This window comes from Anastrepha obliqua, chromosome 4 (assembly GCF_027943255.1).
Source record: "Anastrepha obliqua isolate idAnaObli1 chromosome 4, idAnaObli1_1.0, whole genome shotgun sequence".
NCBI classification, from domain to species: domain Eukaryota; kingdom Metazoa; phylum Arthropoda; class Insecta; order Diptera; family Tephritidae; genus Anastrepha; species Anastrepha obliqua.
The window spans coordinates 93,974,529-93,995,428 of record NC_072895.1 but is presented as its reverse complement, the minus strand read 5'-3'; the positions used below and the strand labels follow the sequence as shown (position 1 = coordinate 93,995,428).

The following is a 20,900-nucleotide window of genomic DNA, read 5'->3' as shown; positions in this document are numbered from 1 at the left end:
CTCTTGTGAGCAACAACAAATGTAAATTAGTGGAAGAGCGCCGCCGCTATCATCGACAAACAACCAAAACAATGTTTTGAGAATTTATTGTTTTTGTGGAGCTAATATTATGGCAATGTTCATTTGTATCGATGCTCTGTGGTGGTGTCTCTTTGGCATTTTATAGGGGTTGTTGTTGTATATGTATTTATGTACTTTGCAGCCTGATGATTATTTGTAATTGGCTTTTGCTTTGAGCTGCCTTTACTGGATACTTTTAGTTTGATATCGTTTGAATACATATTGACGATTAACTAAAAGTGTAGGACGCTGTTAGTTACTAACAGACTAACCTGTACGATTTTTCATCTCTGGACTATTGGTTTACTTATTTAAGTTGCAGCTCTCTTGCATACATTTCCCATGCGCGCTTATAATGGTATTTTGACATTATTCTAATATCTGGCCCATTAGCTCAGTTGGTTAGAGCGTCGTGCTAATAACGCGAAGGTCGCGGGTTCGATCCCCTCATGGGCCACAAAAACGATTTTTTAGTAATTTTTAATTTTAAGTAGTAAAATTAATATTAATAAAAATATAGGTGTATCTATAAAAATACTAGCATATTTATTCAACTTAAAGAGATTGAATATCTTAGGCGTATCGGTACATGATTTCCGTGCTTTCACAGAGCTCTACTAAACTTTTCCTCTAGAAATGTTCCCTCCATTCATTTTTTTATTCTCCATTTATAATAGATGATTAGAGTAGGCATTAGATGATTAGAGCAAGCAAAGAAAAAAATTACAGATCAAACATGAAGAAAAGTTTCCATCTCTCCACTAATCCCTCAACAGGCTCCTGAGGAACCTTTTGAACATGAAATAAAAACACCATTTCTGCAGAGAAAATATGAAGTTATTGAGACCGAGACCAAACAACCCAATTGAGTATCAATTGAATTTATATATATATCCAGTAAGCGTCAAAAGCAAATGTACACCACATATTGACAAATAGTGAATATTTGTTTATTTTAATTTTTTAATTTCAATTAATTTTTTTTTATACAACTAAAACAAAAACCATAGAACGCAAGTTTCAAACTTTGTAGAAATTTTATATAATTGGGAAAATTTTCATCAAAATTTCAAACTTTGTAATCAGAGTTTATTCCCTTTTTTTAGTCCATTGAATTTTGTTGCGCAAAGTGGAAGTTTCAAGTGACTCAAGTGAAAAATTACGTTGATTTTTGAAAAATTTTTCTGCTGACGGTGTTGGGTGTTTTCTTCCATATAAAAAAATTTTACATTACTTCAATCAAGCGACACATTTTTAGTATATATACATATGTATGTATATATATATATGTTTTTTGATTTAATTGAAAAATAAATCATTGGTTTAGTACTCGATTTAAGGAAAAAATTGATCAGCACTAATTGTCCTGGCAGAAAACTACTGTAAAATTACCAAATTTGTTAATATTCAATAAAGAATTTTTGTTTCAGCAAATTCCCAAGAAACGCCTTTTATCTCCATCACAATAACCCTAGTTGCACCTTTTAGTTAAAGAAAAAAACAGCAGTAAAAGTAATAAAAATCCGTTTTTCATACTTTTCGCATCGTCTTTACTACCTTCTTATTGAACTGTAGTCAATATCGCGTGCACTAACAACGCATTAACGTTTCACTAAGCGTAAATACAGCATACACACAGACAAGCGGTACTGAAGTAGTAACTTTGACTATAAGTAAATAACTGCCTCCGTGGCGCAATTGGCTAGCGCGTTCGGCTGTTAACCGAAAGGTTGGTGGTTCGAGCCCACCCGGGGGCGTACGATTTTTTTTAATTTGGTTTGAATCGAAAACTAAATAAATGAAAAAAAGAAGTATCAACCGAAGAAACAACATCGAATTGTAGCTAAGCAAGCAAAACAGGTATTTAGTTATGCAAGCGCCGAGAGCTACGCAAAATTTGTACACATTTCCCGTTGCGCCAGAGAGAGTGTGTTAAGATATCGCTTCGTATGACAATGTCAGTTAATCCACAGTGTACAGTGTACAAATTGAGCCAGCCATAGACAACATTCTTCTTTAACAATTTGCATGTGTTGTGAATTTAAATGTTTGCTTCCATTAACCTATTGCTAGCTTATTTTAAACCTTTTCCTTTCCCAATCCTTTTCAAATGCACCTTTCTTACTCCGTTTGCGTTTCAGCTTGCTGGCAAATGATTAATTACCAGTGGAAAAATGTTTCACCACAAAACACATAGCAAGGAAAATTGAGAAATCTGGACAAATCCACAAATTGCATCTTGAAGGAGGGAGCTTAGCAAAAATCTCTTCCGGTTATTTAAAATTTCTAAATGTTTTCATACTCCCTGGGCCATATTGTTTAAATAACAAATGAAGGCCCATGAGATATGTACCGCTTGAATCGGCGAATACTAAGTTCCCAACACTACATTCCCATGGCAGCCGGTTCTACGTTCAGGTTTTTCCCGACCAAGGGCTGCCGCCCCCGAAAACTAGCCCTGTCTAGTAAACCCCTTATCCACTTACCAACACTACAAAGATGTGGCAATAAAGTTCGCTTGAAGAAGAACCTGCGTCGGGCGGCATCTGGACGCAAACGCTTTCACGCTTGGAGCAGAAAAGTGGGTTGAACTGCTGAAATTAGTCCCACAAATGTGAGCTGTGGACAACAGTGAAGTACGGCACGCAAGTGCCCACAGTTTTTCGTTTTTATTTTATTTTATTTATTTTTTTGTTGTTTTTGTTTGCAAAATCGTCGCATGGCACACAATCACAATTGAGTCAGCAAACTTATGATGACATTTGTTTGCGAAATGTTTTTTTTTAATTTCCACAACTGAAAAGTAATTTCATTCGGGTTAAAAGTAATGACACTTAGGGCCTCTTCTAATCGTCATTTCCCCTCCCCGTTCGTTATCTCTATGCTCGAATAGCTTGACGAAAAATTTGCTTGCGAAAGCAACAACAATGTTATCGAGTAAGATTCGCCCGCTAGCGAGTATGCCTATAGCTCATTAGGCCACACTGCCTTACCAACACATGTGCCTATGTAATATAAGGCGCGTTGCCGACGTACGTTGCCACGTTCCCACGGAAGGACCCGGATTTATATCCGGCCAAGGACTCACTTTAGCAGCATTCCTCGTAAAGGCACGGGGAATGTTTATGATTCTACAACAACAACAACAAAAACAACAGCAATGTATGTTGCTTTATCTATTTGCCACTTGCTAACTCTTGGCGAAAAGAAGAGGCCTTTAATAAAAAATTTCTACCAATGCATTCAAACGAATTGTCAAATATACATGTAAGCATTTTTTGTCTCGGCTACTTGGCTCACTGTACTCGTATACACTGTCTCTTTATTCGCACACAAGCTACATACATATGAGATTCTCTTAACTGGACACTTGCTTGCAAACTTATGTTACTTTATTTTTTGCACCAATTTTGCACGTTGCTTCACTATAATTAAGCAATTTTGCTGTTAGTGTGACATTAGCCCGGCTAGCTCAGTCGGTAGAGCATGAGACTCTTAATCTCAGGGTCGTGGGTTCGAGCCCCACGTTGGGCGCAAGTTAATTTTTTTTTATCTAAGAAACCAATGTTTTTTTGAGAACAAAAATTTACATACATAGGTTTGAAAAAATAATAGGGACAGGGGCAAAAGATATTTTTCTTGATTTCCAAGTTCATTTTTGGAATGAAGATAAGGAACAATGTGTATTTCAGCGTGAACATAATATAGGCGCAAGTTATTACATTTATTTCATCGAAGTAAATATCAAATGTTTAAATTTACATTTTTCAAATTCAATATTTAGTGAAGCTCTTTTTTTTTAACGACTGCCTAACGCCTTCGAGTATGGTATATTTATGTTGAACATAAAATTTCAAAAAAAGAAAGTGTTGCTGATGATGACCCCTGCAAACGAACGATGGACTATAATTTGAGGGCATGTACCTGGAATGTCGGGCAAAACAACGCGAATGGGTCTGGTGGTGAACGAGGAAAAACGAAGTACGTCAAACAAACAGTCGGCGCACTCGCGTATCGGCACCCAAGTCACTGTTGACAATTATAATATCGAGGTTGTAAACAATTATAATTTCGAGGTTGCATCGTTTATTTAGGAACCAGCATTAACACCAATAACAATGTCAGCCCGGAAATCCAACATAGAATCTCTCTTGCCAACAAGACGTACTTTGGACTAAGTAGGCAATTGAGTAGTAAAGTCCTCTCTCGACGAACAAAACTAACACTCTACAAGGCTCTCATCATACCCGTCCTAACGTATGGCCCAGAAGCTTGAACGATGGCATTATCCGATGAGGCGCCATTTGGAGTGTTTGAGAGAACGATTCTGCTGAAGATTTTAAGAATATAATTATAGGCTTTCATATTTACATATATCTTGAAATGAGTAACTTGAGCATAACACCACTTGAATATACACGTACATATGTTCCTTGTACATATAAGGTGGCACAAAATTAATCATCCATTTCTGCTTTTGAATAGCTTTTTTACTAAATAACAAAAAAAAAAAAATAAAACAAAATAGTTTTGATTGATGGAGATTTTTATTTTGCCCTTTACGCGCTCCATTGATTCTCTGTTTTAAGAAAAAGAAGATTTAAAGGGCCTCAAGTGTTTATCTGCCAAGCCAAATTTTGGATGTGGGTCTTTGATGGTTTAGGCTAGTTTAAGCTAAGGTTAAATTTAAGCAGAACATCCATGTGCAAAATTTTCGGGCGTATGAACGCAAATGGCGACATAAATTTCTTCGACAAGGTCTTGATTCACTGGAGCACCTAATTCCATATTCTAGCAAGATAACACTAGCATATTTGCGTCTCGCGCCACCCGAAGTTGGCTTCAGGAGAAGCAGATTAAAATATTAAGGAGGCCATTACGATTCCCGTACTTAAATCCGCTAGGGAACATATGGGCCGGCCTTCCTCGTCGAGTATACACTGAAAGATGCAAGTTTCACATCTTAGAAGTGGTACGGACCGTTGTTATGAAATCTCAACAATATTATCCTAAATTTTGAAGTCGATCAGAATAATAGTTTCGGCGATACAGCCTTTGGAAGGTGTGCGCTCCAAGCCACTTTTATTGTTACTCAAAACTTTAAACGCGTTTTTCTCGAAAACTACTTAACCGATATTGATGAAATTTTACACAAGTGTTCGAGATACAATTTACTCGTGCTTGGACGAAGGATTTTTTTTCAATTACAACTATTTAAAAAAAAAAAAAATGTCAAGCAAATTTGACCGAAATTTATAATTTTTTTGGAATAATGTCTGCCAAAATTCCAATTTTTACTTTTCTTCTTTCCTTCGTTCAAGCACGAGTTTATAGGCTTAACTAAAACACCTATTTTTTTCATTTTAGATGATCCTGTCAGGAGTTATGCTGACAACGCGGACACACCTTTTTTTCGAGGGGTCACCGGAAATGACGTCACAATGGAGGAGTGTTAACTTTTTTTTTGAAAATTTCAGAAATTATTCTTTAAATATGTATCTATAAAACAGAAAACATTTTGAATTAAATAAATAATTTTTTACATAGAAAAATATTGAAAATAGGCCTTTTTTTACCCGACGAAACCCATGTAACCCCTTAAGCTCCTAAAAGAGTATGGAATAATAATAATAAAAAAAGTAATTTGGAAGTTGAACTCGCTATTATTTTTATATTACAAACATTTTTGTTTAAGAAGCTATAATATTAAGAAAGCTTTTAATAAAATTCCACATTTATATTCGGTTCTTTACGTTCTGTTAATATTAGGAATGGATCTTCAATATAGGAAGCTCTTTCACTACTATTTTCATGAACTCAACTGGGTGTCCAATTTAAAATTAGTCTATGTTTACAAAGTACGTTGCTTATTTAACAAATTAAATTGAATTTCCACATGATTTTCATGATAATCAGTTTTTTTATGTTTGATACTTTTCCTTACAATCCTTGTAAAAATTCCTATAGTGACAGTGACTAGAAGTAGGCATTTTAGCCAGATGTTTAATATGCCCGGCTAGCTCAGTCGGTAGAGCATGAGACTCTTAATCTCAGGGTCGTGGGTTCGAGCCCCACGTTGGGCGCAGATCAATTTTTTTCGATTTGTTTTTAACAACTGTTTTTTAATTTTCTGTTTTTTAAGTTTTTTTTTTCAAATTTCCACCACAATTTTGAAATTTTTTAGTACTCGCTTAAATTGTATAGAAGGGAAATTACACAAAAGCATTTCGACTTTGTTTTAGCTGATTCTTATGAGTACATACATATTATAATGCAGGCAAAAATTGTTCTTTTAATAAAGTATTATTTTGATAAAATAATTGGAATACCTGTAGTAATTTGTAGGTGCTTTAGGGCACTCAAGCAATTAAAAAATGTTTAGCTACAAAAGGAGAATAAAAAGGAAAACATCCACATTGTGTGATAAGACATACGGGCATGCATACGAGTGTAGTTACATACGAGTATGAGAGTATTCTTGGTATGCAATGAGATTCGTCGTATACAATGAGAGTAATCTTGGTATGCAATGAGAGTATTCCTGGTCTCAGTATTTCGCTTCTCTGCTGTAGATAAACTCTTAGTTGCTTCAAGTGCTTTGATTTCAATTGATGCATTTGTCTTAAGGTGTACAACTGGCCCATTAGCTCAGTTGGTTAGAGCGTCGTGCTAATAACGCGAAGGTCGCGGGTTCGATCCCCTCATGGGCCACATTAAATTATTTTTAATTTTATTTTATTAAAAAAAAAAACAATTATTTTGAGAATAATGTAATTTATTTCTATTAAACAAATTTATATATTGTATAATTTATGAATTCCTACATTTCTTGCTACATTTTAATAATACTAGAAAAATGTCATAAGCCTTAGCTCATACATGCACACATATATGTATACTACTGTGTCCAAAAAATAAGGTGACATTTGATTTTAAACTGCGCGCTTTGAAGGATTAGGAGAATTCTTTTTTTTTTTAGGTTGGTAGTACTGTGAGTGACATCTATGTCAAATTTCATGTGAAATATTCATTTACTGTTTGAGATACGCGTCGTTTTGTGAGCTGCTAAAAGTGAGTTTCTCGTTTTTTGCAATGTCGAAATTTGTTGAGCAAAGAATTTGCATTAAATTTTGTTTGCGGAATCAATTTTCGGATACGTTGAGGATGGTGCAGAAAGCCTTTGGTGATGAGGCTATGTCTAAAAAAAATGTTTACAAGTGGTATAGTGAGTTCCAAGCCGGTCGTGAACGTGTCGAAGACGAAGAGCGTCCTGGGCGACCATCAACCTCAACTGACGAAGCTCACGTCCAACAAATCAAAGATTTGGTGTTGAAAAACCGTCGATTAACGATTAGAGACCTTGCTGATGATGTTGGCATATCGAAAGGCTCAGTCAATACCATTTTGAAGGATGTTTTGGGCCTCAAGCGCGTCAAATCTCGACTGGTACCGAAAACATTGAATTTTTTGGACTCGTAATTCGTGATCATTTCATCAAAAACTCAACCCATATCGTTCCGCAACCACCGTATTCACCTGATCTGACACCGTGCGACTTCTGGCTGTTCAGCAGGCTCAAAAGACCGCTCCGGGGACACCGTTTTGACACGATAGAGGAGATTCAAGCCGCAACGAAGACGGAACTGAAGGCCATCCCGGAAAGTGACTACAACCAGTGTTTCGAAAATTGGAAAAAACGTTGGCATAAGTGCATTGTGTCGGGAGGGGATTACTTTGAAGGGGATGAAATTGATTTGGAAGAATAAATAAAGAATTTTCAAAATAAATACAATGTCACCTTATTTTTTGGACACAGTAGTAAATACTCATAGTGGTTCGAGACTGATTTGAAGTAGTTTCGTTTTATTTTTAATAAAACTCATACTCTCGGAAATGCTCTTCACTTGTATTTTTAATTTTAACATGTCGTGACTGCCAGTAATTAAACAAACCAGCCCAAAAACGAAAGGTAATATTATTCACACTCGATGACACTACTAGCGCCGCACTCGATGCTCTCAATGCAACAAAGCTGTTCGCCGTCATTAATTAGTTAGTAAGTATTCGTGGTTGTTTTTTTTTGCATAAATATCAATTAACGAAGTAAACATGAGCGAAAATTAAAATATATTTTTATTTGACCAAAAATATCGAGATAAAGGAAATTTCTCATTGTTCAGTATGCAATTAGCTATCCAAAAAGACGATTTTTAAGGAAGAGCACTCATATTTAATAGACAAGGTGAGGCCCATCTCAAGCAGTTATGTCTGGCAGATGGGTTCAAATTTGCTGGGACCAACTTTGTGGAACGCCATGTACGATGCAGTTCTGAAGGAGAACGCCGAAATTGTAGAATACGCCGATGATATTGCCCTGGTGGTAGTTGATACAAAACTGGATTACTTGAAGGAAAAGTGCAACGATGGCTTAACGAGACTACGTTAGAATTAGCAGGTCACAAAACCGAAGCAGTTCTAAAAAGTGATGGAGGGCGAAAATCCTTTGAGCTGAACTTAAGTAGCCGCCGAATAATCTCGAAACAGGGGTCTGGATCGATACAAAACTTTGTTTCAGGCAACATTTAATAAATGTATGTACGATCCAAGGCGGCTTCTATTAATAGTGCCCTGACGCGACTCCTCTCTAATGTAGGAGGGCTCGGGGGAAATCGCAGGCGACTATTGTCATTGGTTGCTGATAGGTTGCATATAGCCTTAATATGCCTAAAGAGAGGAACCTGGACGCAGGAACCTGCTGTGTCTTTGGACATAAACACGGCTCTACCCACGGTTATACTTTTGTAGTCCCAGGGTAGAATTAGTCGAGGTAGAGGATTATTATAGTATTAGTGAGAGCGTGCCCCACATACCATTGGTGTGACGGCACCTCTGAGATGTTTCTGACATTTTTGGGGGATGCTGCTAGAGTGACAGTCCTTGGTCATATAAAAATCTGGCTATCGATGGCGATTTTTCATTTCTTGGCCATCCATGGAAACGTCTTTTATTGCGGTTGATGCCCACTTATGCAGGTGCATTTAAAAAATTGCAGATAAAGATGATGAAGTTATCATAGCAAATATCCTATAGAACCCCGTCCGCAGTGCACTGAAGGCGAGATTTTTTAAACGATTCAGGGTAATGTCGCTGAGGTGTCGCTGTAAGGAAGTAATAATTTTATGAGACTTGTTGTTATTAATTTTTTTTTACTTGTTTTTTTAATTTAAAATTGAAGTTTAATTGCAATTTTATTAATTTTTTATTTAATTTTTTTTTTTGTTTTTAATGTAAAATTTTGCACTTGAATAAACTAAAAATATAAGGAATAAGAATTGGATACAAAACCTTGAAGCTGGCTCAGAAACAGTACTGACCTCAATCTTGTAGAAGATCTATGGGTCCATTATGCAGCAGAAAAATAATCCAACGACACCAAGAACAATAGAGAATTTTTAATGAAATTAGAAGATAGAAGATTTAAGGAAATATTATATATGCGTGGGTCGTTTGAAAAGTTCATGCAAAATCAAAAACTATTTAATTGTTCGGGGTAAACCTTTTTTATTTTTCGACATAGTCTCCTTTTAGGCTTATACACTTTGTCCAACGCTGTTATAGTTTGTTTGATGCCTTCCGAATAAAAAAAAATGTACAAGTCTGAAAAATAGCCATTTGTTTCTGCAAAGGTGCCTCGTTTGAAGAATAGAAGCACAAAGAAATATACCAATCTGGCTGAAACTTGGTGTGTGTTCTTTCAAGAGCTGCTACTAACTAAATATAAACTCGATACGCGCTAGTTGTGCCTTCTCTCTGACTTTGCAGGGACTTTTCAAACGACCCTCGTATAATATAGGTGAAAGAAGAGCGTCTCAACAAATGATAGTATATCACTACTTGAAAAATGAATTTCTAAATGTAAACATGTAGTTAAAATTTACTGGGTTTTGCGGTTTTTAGGTTTATTTATCTAAGTCGAAAAACAAAAAATTACCGCAAATGTTAAACAAGTAAAAGTTAACCGCTTAGCGACAAAGAAAAACCTGCATCGCATGGTAAGGGGCTAGTAACGTCGCTGGGAGTAAGTGCATGCACACATACATACATATGAGAAGCTGAAAATTAAAAAGAATAGATAAAATTTTATGAGCATTGTTTTCACAATTTAAGTTTAATTAAATTTTGCTGTTTTATTCTTTTTTTTTATAACTCATCCCTGAAATGGCTCCATATATATACGGTGTGCCCTTTCTAAGATCATTAACTACAAAAAAAATAGCAAAATGACCGCAAAAGGAGTGGCGCATACAGGTCAAATGAAAATACGAAGAGGTTTACTAAGGATTATATGATTAAAGTGCGAAAGTACTCACACCCGCTTGAATAGTTGAAGCTAGCCAAGAATTGAATTCAGCGATTATAATCGAGGTGTGTCGCTGCAAATCACTTCTTTTTTCAATTATCTTGTAATTTAACGTGAGTTTTAATGACATTGCTGGCCTAACTTTAGGCGTGCATGCGTGGTTATTACAGCCACACTCAAAAATGTTCACTTAACCGCTTGCATGCTGTCTTTTATTTGTACTCGTATATTCAGCTAATAGCAACTGCTTTTGTATCCTACAGTTGGAACGGTAATATTTTTGCTGCTGATATGGTGAAACGCCACATTAACACACAAACAAGCTAAGTCTATTTTTAGGCGCTTTATTCCGTCATACGCACATGTGACTGCGCGAATTCATTACTTACGCCCACGCGTGATTGAACACACCTTTAAATTTTCGAAATTTAGCCGCTATCGGAGTCTTTAAACCCGCTTATGACATAGCGGAAGCTTTCAAGAAACAAAAATTGTAATTAGGACAAACCTTGAGACTATACGAAGTAGTATAGACAAGTTTTTGATTCAATAAACTATCATACTTACAATCTATTGCACATTTTCTTGTAACTTTTTATTTACCCTTTTTTGTTTGAAATTTGAAAAGTCGAGCCAAGAAGCACCGCGAGGTTTGGTAACTCCTAAAACACTCAGACTAAAAAGCCCATTGTATTTACAGCTCTGGAAATTTAAAGGGCAGATAGTCAAGGAGGAAAGGAGAGGAGTAACAGAACGAAAGAGATAGGATAGAATAGGGAAATAAAGGTAGTTAGACCTGTGAGAATTTTCCAGGCTCTTGGGCAAATCTGAAAATATCCTCCAGTTTGAGCGAACGAATTTTAGTCATTCTCATGACATCGGAACCCAAAATTCGCAGCCTTGCTCTAGCAAATGCGGGACACTCACAGAGAAAATCCTCAGTGGGCCGCCTCCTCTAAGCAGTTGCCTGCTTCGTGTTCGCAATGATTCTAATGGTGGTCATATGTTGACCACATGGATTGTGTCCTGTAATAATACATACGAGTAAAACTGCCGCTGCACGTACCGAAATCAGGCTGAGAGGTTTGGGTTTCAGGCCCGACTTCACTTGCGTACACTCAAGTATCCTCAGAAACTTTGGGTTCTTCCTCCGATAACGGACTAGTGTATACCCTCGTTAAGTCCAAACGGAACTTTCTCCACGCATATCCCATCAAAAGAGGAGTGGGTCGGGTGCAACACTTGGGGACAGGGCTTGGTGAACCTGTTCGCGAATGGCTTGAAGTTGGACGTTAGGGTTTCAGGAGGAGGATTCTGCAAAGAACTCCCCATCAGACTCAAATTCAGGTTACCGGATCACTGTAGTTTGTTCCAAGCAGAGGTGGCCGCAATCAAAGAAGCAGCTGATTGGCTACTTACTTGCGAAATAATTGTTAAGAAGGTAAACATCTACTCCGATTGCCAAGCGGCAATTAGGGCCCTAGGCTCTATTATGGTGAACTCGAAACTGGTCACGGAATGCCTGGTTTCACTTTCGACTGCATCCGAACTCTTTGACATAAGGCTAACCTGGGTACCTGGTCATAATGGCATTGCGGGAAACTGCGAAGCGGATGAGCTGATAGATAGATATGTGGATATATTAAATGGAGGTTTGCACTTCGATCTCATGGTCTTTTGAAGCCTCTATTCCTCATAGTACCTCATTTAAACCTATTTTCCTTATTAAGTTTAAGAAAAAGCTGGGTTGGACTGAGCGCATGTACCTTTTTTCTGCCTGAAATTGGCCGAGATGTCACACCTTTCACCGCGCTATTAGCGCTGTATTCAAGGAGATGGTGTATTGGAGTCTCCAGAGATTGGTCGCAGAAACGACAAGAGACAGACCATAACCAATCCTGTGCAGGTGAATCTGCCTTGGCCTGTGAGAACGTCGGTGAGTATCTTCAGTTTATCCTTACGGAGGGTTATGAGTTTTCTAAACCTCTTTTGGTTGGACCGTCAACAAGAAGGCTTTCGCCTGGCGTATCTCCATAGTTTAGTATCAGCTAACCTTCATTTGCCTTTGAGCCGATGAGGAGGAATGTTATAGTGTTAGGGTCATACATGCCATTGGTGTGACGGCACCTGTCATAATGTATCAACCTCCTTATAAAAAACAAAAAAAAAAAAAAAGGTTTTGGGCTGAACTATACCTTTGGTATTGTACAAAAATACCTAATTTTGTAGGAAAAGCTCCCGTTTCACACATTGCGACTCTCCTTTGATGTTTGGCTAGCAGAGAAATTCTCAGCTAATAATAATAGTTTTAATTGTGAAATCCATCCAGTGTAGGACAGTTTTTTTTTGTTGTTGTTACTTTTTTGTAAAAAATATTTCAAATATACATATATTGAAAATAATGTAATTCTGTTACAATATTATTTAAGTTGGTCTCGTTTTTTTTTAGTAAATATGTATTTCAAAGCTACCAACAGACTTTTAGAAGAATAAATACACATAGGTATTCTTGGGCATTAGAGAGTTAAAGAGGCATTTGTTTTTTTTTTTTAAGAGGAAATTTTTGTTTTAAAGAGGCAATATTTTTTTCTTTTTGTTTTTTCTTAAGAGTAATTTTTTTTTGCCAATATGGTTCGCATAAGAGTATAAATTTTTTCAAGTAAAGGGTGGTTAAATTTCAAGGGCCGATGTTGAATGTGAACCACACCTAAACCTCAAGTTCTTTCTGCATTTCATTTGACATTTTTCAATTTCAGACTAACTCAATTCTAACCATGGAAACATATACATTCGCGCAATGTGTTAAAGTTATTCAGGCTTATTATGAAAACGGACGTTCAAGTCAAAATGTATATCGCGCACTTCATCTTCAGTGATGAGACACATTTTCACCTCAGTGGATTCGTCAAAAGCAGAATTCCTGCATTTGGGCGAATGATAAGCCAAAAGTGATTGCCGAAAAACCAATGCACCCACAAAGAGTGCACCCGGTTTATGGGCCGACGGCATCATTGGGCCGTATTTTTTCCAAAATGAGGCCTGTGAATAGTGTTCGCTATCGTGAGATGATAACGAACTTTTTATGGCCCGAATTGGAAGATATGGATGTGGACGATATGTGGTTTCAACGTCCTGTTGACTTGTCACACAGCTAACGAAACAATGGTTCGTTTGCGCGAAAAATTTGATGGCCGAATAATCTCACGACGCGGCGATGTCAATTGGCCGCCAAGATCATGTGATTTGACACCGTTGGACTTCTTTCTTTAGGGTTATTTGAAAGAAAAGGTGTACGTCGATAAGCCAGCAACAATTCAAGAGCTAAAGGATGAGATAATTCGGCATATTAACGGCATAAAACCTCAATTATGTCTCAGCGTCATCGAAAATTTGGACCATCGGATGGAGGTGTGTCGCCGAAGCCGCGGTGGCTATTTGGTCGATATTTTGTTCCATACGTAATTGAGCCATACCAATATTATCATAATAAAGAGAAATGACAATAATTTCCTAAAAAATGTATTTTATTCAAAATCAACACCGGCCCTTGAAACTTAACCACCTTTTATATTCGATAAATATAATTATTAACCCAGATAGGACTATGCCATTATTTATCCAGATCCGCTGCTTTCACAGTATTTGAATTAAAAATTATTTACTCAGTTTTACTGCACGCTTAAAACGTATCAGTGAAAAGTTACATACAAACTACGAGTATATTCACGCACTTAGATCTCATTTAGGCTCACTGGGTTCAACAAGTGAATCATGTCATAAAAAAAATACCCTTAAAAATCGCTGATGTCTGATTCATACGGGTACGACAAAGAATTTCTTAATTGCAATAAGAGTTATAAATAAGTTACGTTTAGCAAATATTTTACTAATTTATTTTCATTTATATTTTAATAATTTTCAATAATTTTTCAGTTCGGGTACAAAGCATTGCTTGTACTCACCTCTGCCAGTTATACCTTCATAGTCCCGACGTCGATGTTGGCCAACAACACCCACTTCCGCATCATCGTTCTGCCGACGATAGGAGAGACGCGATCGAATAGATGAGAAAGGCATAGCCGCAAACTGCAATCAAAGTGGGTCAGCAAAGAGTTCGAATGTTAGATGTGTTGATATGTAACTGTGTACAATGACGAGTACGTCGTCGATTAGCCAGAAGCGTATAAAATGAAAACTGTGAAAAAGGGGGCGGACGTGCTAAAGCGCGCACTGTTAGGGCTTCGCTTGCCACCACCACCAGGTAACCACCGCGAGCGTTGTACCGAAACCGGAAGCAAACAGGCTGTGTGTTTGTTTGCCGAACGAAAACTATTTATGCACATACAAATTTTGCACTCTGTTGCATTTTAGCAACGCAAATTCACGAAGGAATCTCTTACGCAGCACTATTACAATTGATATGTATTTATGTGTGTGGATAAGTATTTTCTTTTTAATTTGTATAATAGCTACAAGTGATGAGCAAGTCATATGCTCACCATTTACTGAATGCCGTAACTCTTCTTCTACATATTTTTCTATTATCTATTAGCGCTGATAAAAGCATCTAACAAAATGCCTTTTCCACACAGCACAAAATGAACTTGATAAGTTTTGCTCTTTTGTTTACACACTTCACTAAATTTGTACTATGTATTAACTCTTACTAAATAGGTATGTACACTGTACACCGACCGCACTCTTTCACTTACATATGTACACACATATGTGTGTATGTATTTTTGCTTTATTTTATTAATAATAATTTCACCACCGAAGACGACAACAGCGGCAATGTGTTGTGTCAATAAAGCGAATGCACTGCTCAATAACAAACGGCAAATATTTTCTGCACTAATGCATGCAAAGTGCAGTCCAGAGAACGTTAATTAAAATATACTATTGGCGTTCTCTGTATGCAGCATAGAAAGAAACAATATAAAAGGGAATCAAGAGCATTTTTGATAATTGAGCGATAAATGCAGCTGGCAGTAGGAGAGAGAGCGTATTTTTGTGCAATGTGAAATTATGTAGATAGCTTTGTATGTACATTGTTAAAATAGGATGAGCGCAACACGAAATGATAAGCAAGAAATGTAAAAATGTGGCCACTCTTTGTCGCACAGCTGTTTGACATGGCGAGACTCGTTTGTTTGTTGGTTATGCAGCTCCCAATATATAATCATAGAGGTCGCTCTCAATGGTAGCCATTTTAAAATTTCCTTCCGTTCGCATTCGTATTTTTTTGCGCATAGTTCGTTCTGATTTTTCAACTGTGCGTTTTTTTGCGCAATAAAAATGCGAGTTTTGTTTTGTGAAATATTGTTTAATGAAGTGAGAGAACGACTAACCCTAACCGCAAATCTTTAATGATTACATGAATTTGGTCGTTTTACAAAATTCATGCGATGTAGCGAGATTAATTTATTTATCGGTATGCCTCATGCAACATATAACCGCAAAGGTCGCTCTCAACGGCAACCAATTTGCAATTAACTACCGTTCGGATTCGTATTTTTTGGCACATAGTTCCAATTTTGCAATTGTGCTCTTTGCGCAACAAAATTGCAATTTATCTTAGTGAATTTGTGTATAATTGTGTGCTGAAATGAGAAAGCCACTAACCCTTTTTTAACGGTTATGAGAATTTACAAAGCTGTATTTCTTGTGATATGTTGATTTAGAGGGAGTTCATGTTTTGCAAAGAGCTAGCATTTCCCAAAGAGTTACGACAAAGAGAATAATTGGATATTGCATTGCATTTCTCATTATAAAAAAGTAGGAATTGACTGAACTTGCTTCCAATGAGCCACCTTACCATGGATGAATGAAGTGTCAAGAGGAGGCTTAACAAAGCACAGTACCAGCATGAAAACGCTCCTCATAAAAAACCATCTGCCAGAATCGGCTTAAAAATGAAGGTCCTTCCATTTGTGGTACAACATCAAGCCACGCGCTACAAATAGGAGGAGGATCTAAGCCAACCAACTAACAGAATTGTACGTGTCAATTATTTATTTAATTTTAACAAAATAGTTTCATATTGGCGGAGATTCGCAACTTCGCGATCGGTTTTAAATTTAATAATTATTTCACAAAATAAAATTTTGGATAAGTGAAATAATTTCTTGTTTTAATATTAGACTTGGCAATTTCCGCTTATAACTTCTATTTTTACAATTATTTACATTCCAATATTTAATAACATTAATTTTTTAAACCGTTCGGAGTTTGTTTCCATTTAAGTAAGAAAGTACTTTTTTGCTACCATTTTTACCAAAAAGGATTTAATTTGTTCCACTTTATTCACTTTCTTAAATACAACCTTTTGTAAGGGAGTGTCAAAAATCGAAAGTCACTAGTGAGCAAACCTTTAATAATTGAATCATGCATTTAGCTCAAAAATTAAAAAATTCATGGGACTTCTGTGTCTCTTCTATATAATAAATTACATGAACCTTCATTCTCCCCATGTTGTGTACCGCAAAGAAAATTAGCGAGATTCTATGACCTTATAAACTCTGGTAGACACTGTGCATAATAAATATTTCAAAATAAAGATGACAGATTATAGTATGATTCACTCCATTTCAAGCAACTTTCACTATCGCTCGACTTGAATTTATTTTATTAATACTCAGAATTTGGCAATGTAAACAAAGTGATTGCTTCTCTATCTATATACATATGCACGTATGCACACTAGTGCTCACATAATTAAGTCACTATCTCTTTTTAGAATCTAGCTTCGAAGTGGGCAGCACAACAATCAGCAGCAAAATAACAACATCCTGTCCTAGTCTAGCGGAGATTAATAATCCAATCAAGAAGCTGAACAAATTCAGCGGAAATTCTGCATCCCCACATCATCGCCGCCTGAGACAATGAAAAGTTCCAAACTTTGTATTGGGTTGGGGAGTAGTTTCATAGCATTTATATATTTTCTTTTATTTTACAACGATTTGTTTGGCAAAGGAACTCCTTATGCTCTGGAAAACTATATATGTTAATTTAATTTTTGAGCTATTTAATTTTTTATTAATTTTTAAGCTTAGAAATGGATTACCCAGGGGGCAAAAACCAACATTTTCGACATTTTTGCTTATCTTCGTGGTCAAAAAGTTGCCGAAGCAGCCCGAGTCTACAGCACGGAAATGGTTTGCAAAGTCCAAAAATGGCGACTTTGACGTCGATGACACGTCCCGCAGCAGAAGGCCTTCTTAATTCAATGAAGAACGTATCAAATCACTTTTGAAGGAGAACGGTCGACAAACACACCATAAATTGGCGAAGAAAACGATTCTCAATCACAAAACGATTCTCAATCACCTTACTTCAGTAATTTTCTATTTTCCGAAAAATTGGGAGCTTGGGTGCCTCACGAGCTCAACGAAAAAAACGAAGAAAGTGGCCTTAAAATTGCTTATCAGCAGTTCGCCCGCCATTGAGCAACATGCGGTCCTAAACAGCGCTTCTTGTACCGAATCGTCACGGGAGATGAAAAATGGTGTCTATACATAAATATGAGGCAAAGAAAGAAGTAAGTGGCTCCAGGAGATACGCCAAAACCGAGAGTAAGGCCGGATATTCATCCAAAGAAGATCATGAAATGTGTTTGGTGGGACTGGGGGGGCATGGTGCACAGGAAAATGCTGGAAAAGAATGCCACGATCAACAAGGAGCTCTACATTGCCCAGGTACACCGTGTGAATGAGGCTATTTGACTGAAAAGTCTTGTTCGACTTGGTCAAACCATACAACTTCACGACAACGCTAGGCTCCATGTTGCACAAGTCGTCAAAGCCTCACTGCAAGTCCAAGAGATCGAATGGGAGGTCTATCAGCATCCGCCGTATCTTCCGGACCTTGCACCGACTGATTATCACCTTTTCCGCTCCCTGCCAAACCATATGAGGGGCGTTACCTTCGATAACAAAAAGATCCTTAAAACTGGCTCAACAACTTCTTTGACACTAGACCGAGCGATTTTTCGCGGAACGGCATCAACAAATTGGTCGAGAAAAATATTGCGAATATTGCAAAAAGATAAAGTTATGAAAAGTGCAAAAGTGATGAAAAAATCGAAAAAGTTTGTTGTGATGTGAAATCAGCGGTAGGTAGGTGAAATGGTTGAAGTGCCAGTCTGGCTCTCCCCAAGTAGCACTAAAGCGCCGTTTTGATACCATTACGAGACCCCTAACAGGCAGCTATCTACAGCCAGCCAGCGGCACAAAAATGTTGTTGACTTTTCCCAGCGCGGCTTGAAGCGAGTGACGACAAAAAAACAGGATAAACTGATCGTCCAACTTTTTAAGCGGGACCCTTCTTTTCGACTACGCCAAGCACGCACAATTCTTGCTAAAAAGAGAATAGATGTGAGTATCAACACCATCGAACAACAACTGAAGGAGGCGAACCGACCAACCGTTCCATATCATCAAAGCCACGGCTCTCAGAAAAACGCATTGAGAAACAACGAAACAGGAAAATAGCGCCACAGTAATGGACTGGCCTTCCCAGTCCCCAGACGCCAATCCCATTGAAAATGTGTGGAAGCGCATCTTTCTGGAAAGCCATTTCACGATTTAAAGCAACTCGTACGTCAAGTTCGCAAAATCTGCTCCTCTTGGTGATGAGCTACGCAGAAAAGATGGTTCAAAGCATGCCGCGAAGATGCCATGCTATACTCGACAACGAGGGAGACTACATGGCTTATTGAGTAATTGCGATTCGTAGTTTTGTACATATTTTCATGTAAAAATTGTTTAAATATATATCTTTTATACTTCAAGAATAATTGTGGTTCCTTTTTTCTTACACAAACTGTATTTACTCAAGAATGCATTTTATTTATTGTTCACCTTTGAAATTATCTTTGAACTTATCAGCTACTTGAGGTCAATACATTTTCAACAAGAAACCCATAAATATGCATTGAATCAAAAAATCTGTTCTGCGGTCAAGAAAAACCAAACGAACAAAGCTGATAAGGAAACAACTGAAGCTTACAAGCATTTCGTTTGAAATCTCTTACTCGAATTGAATAAAATGTCATGTTGTAAACAGCATCTCAGTCAAAAGTTTGCCAACTCGAGATGGGTTTAGTCGCTTATGGAATTTTTCTTATAACTCTTGCGTTAGATGTGGCTACGACACTCGATGAGTGCATTGTGCCCATCGGCTCCATACACTACAATCGCATTCAATGGCCATTGATCTACAAACCCAACGGCGAGTTGTATCCTACGCAAGTGGATCCAGGTGTAGAATACGAAAGTGTGCATTTACCTGCTGGCGCAGAGGCCATACTCTCATGCGGACCTAATTATCTGAAAAACTATAACCGCGCGGAGGTTTTGAATGTGAAATGTGAAAGCGACGGCAAGTTTAGTGCATTGAGTGGCGACGTATCGGATGCGAACAAGGGGCCGAAAGCGGTGGATCAGTTTGGTTGCGATTTGCGTGCTGTCGAAGAGGTGTTAAGCACTGTGAATGGTTGCATCAATCAGGCATGGACAGCGGTGGCATTTGGCTACGTCAATCCACAGGATCATTTGACGCACATTATTGGCGAGGCATGCTACGATGAAGGCGAGGGGCGTACAATATTTGCGCATGTTAAGCTGAATGACACGGGTAAGTGGGGTGTTATGTTAAGTATCACGCATCATTATTGTTTTTTTTTTAACTGTGAACAACTTTACCAGATTCCCTTTACCAGCAACAACTGCCCAAAGACTTTCTAACCAAACGCCGTCATCGCGATGGACGCTACAGAAGTGAGTTCTTGCGTGGCTTCTATGAGGTCGATGAGATCTATGAGCGTATACGCCAAGCGCTACATTTGGAACAGGTTCCATTCCCACAGAAAGCCAACTATGTGGATGAGTTCTTGCTGAGCAGTACACAATTTCACGCAGTGAAGAAACTGGGTTGGAATTATTTTGTTGCACATGACGATCTTGCGGCATGGACGACGCTCAAGCAAGATATACTTGCACACCATCACGCAACTAAAAATGCAGCATTGGATATTTATGTGGGTAGTCATGGCATTCAAGTGCTGCATGGTGCTAATGGTGAGCAGCTGGAGCTCTATCTACAACCGGCAGCGTGTGAACATGGAAAATTCCCAGTGCCCGAACTGTTGTGGGTCGTCGTGAAGCAAGACGATAAGGCAACGGCTTTTGGTGTATACAACGAAGCTAGTGCGCATGCGGTGGACTGTAGTGTGACAGCTTCGAGACATGCACCGATTTGTGAGAGCAAATGCGCTGAGATCAGTTGGCTTTCGGAAACGTTGAAAAGGGGATTTGTGGTTTGTTGTAGTGTATCGGAATTTAGAAAAGTGGTAAAAGAGGTGCCTGCCGTCGCAGAGGCGTAGGAGTTTGCGAAAGTTAGTGCAGGTGCTGGTATTTGAATCTGTTTACTCTAAGTTTCTTCTGAATAAAAAGAGTTTGCATTGGAAATAAATGAAGTT

At 37.7% G+C, this 20,900-nt stretch overlaps 1 protein-coding gene and 5 non-coding genes across 6 annotated transcripts; all 6 read left to right on the top strand.

The window, feature by feature from the left end:
* The first annotated feature begins 443 nt into the window (after positions 1 to 443).
* Trnai-aau (transfer RNA isoleucine (anticodon AAU)) lies at positions 444 to 517 on the top strand. Its single transcript has one exon. It is a non-coding gene; the product is annotated as a tRNA-Ile (tRNA).
* Positions 518 to 1,743: 1,226 nt separating this feature from the next.
* On the top strand, positions 1,744 to 1,817 carry Trnan-guu (transfer RNA asparagine (anticodon GUU)). The gene has a single exon. It is a non-coding gene; the product is annotated as a tRNA-Asn (tRNA).
* Positions 1,818 to 3,521: 1,704 nt separating this feature from the next.
* Trnak-cuu (transfer RNA lysine (anticodon CUU)) lies at positions 3,522 to 3,594 on the top strand. The gene has a single exon. It is a non-coding gene; the product is annotated as a tRNA-Lys (tRNA).
* Positions 3,595 to 6,070: 2,476 nt separating this feature from the next.
* Trnak-cuu (transfer RNA lysine (anticodon CUU)) lies at positions 6,071 to 6,143 on the top strand. Its single transcript has one exon. It is a non-coding gene; the product is annotated as a tRNA-Lys (tRNA).
* A 554-nt stretch (positions 6,144 to 6,697) lies between these two features.
* On the top strand, positions 6,698 to 6,771 carry Trnai-aau (transfer RNA isoleucine (anticodon AAU)). The gene has a single exon. It is a non-coding gene; the product is annotated as a tRNA-Ile (tRNA).
* Positions 6,772 to 19,499: 12,728 nt separating this feature from the next.
* On the top strand, positions 19,500 to 20,900 carry LOC129245442 (uncharacterized). Its single transcript, XM_054883610.1, has 2 exons — positions 19,500 to 20,056; positions 20,128 to 20,900. The coding sequence occupies exons 1-2, from the start codon at positions 19,516 to 19,518 to the stop codon at positions 20,802 to 20,804; spliced, it is 1,218 nt and encodes a 405-aa protein (XP_054739585.1). The 5' UTR covers positions 19,500 to 19,515; the 3' UTR covers positions 20,805 to 20,900.

What these genes read in the sequence shown, in the direction of transcription:
- LOC129245442 (XM_054883610.1), top strand. Translation starts at nt 19,516, where the DNA reads ATGGGTTTAGTCGCTTATGGAATTTTTCTTATAACTCTTGCGTTAGAT. An exon ending in TGTTAAGCTGAATGACACGG is followed by an intron (nt 20,057 to 20,127) that starts GTAAGTGGGGTG and finishes CAACTTTACCAG; the next exon opens with ATTCCCTTTACCAGCAACAA.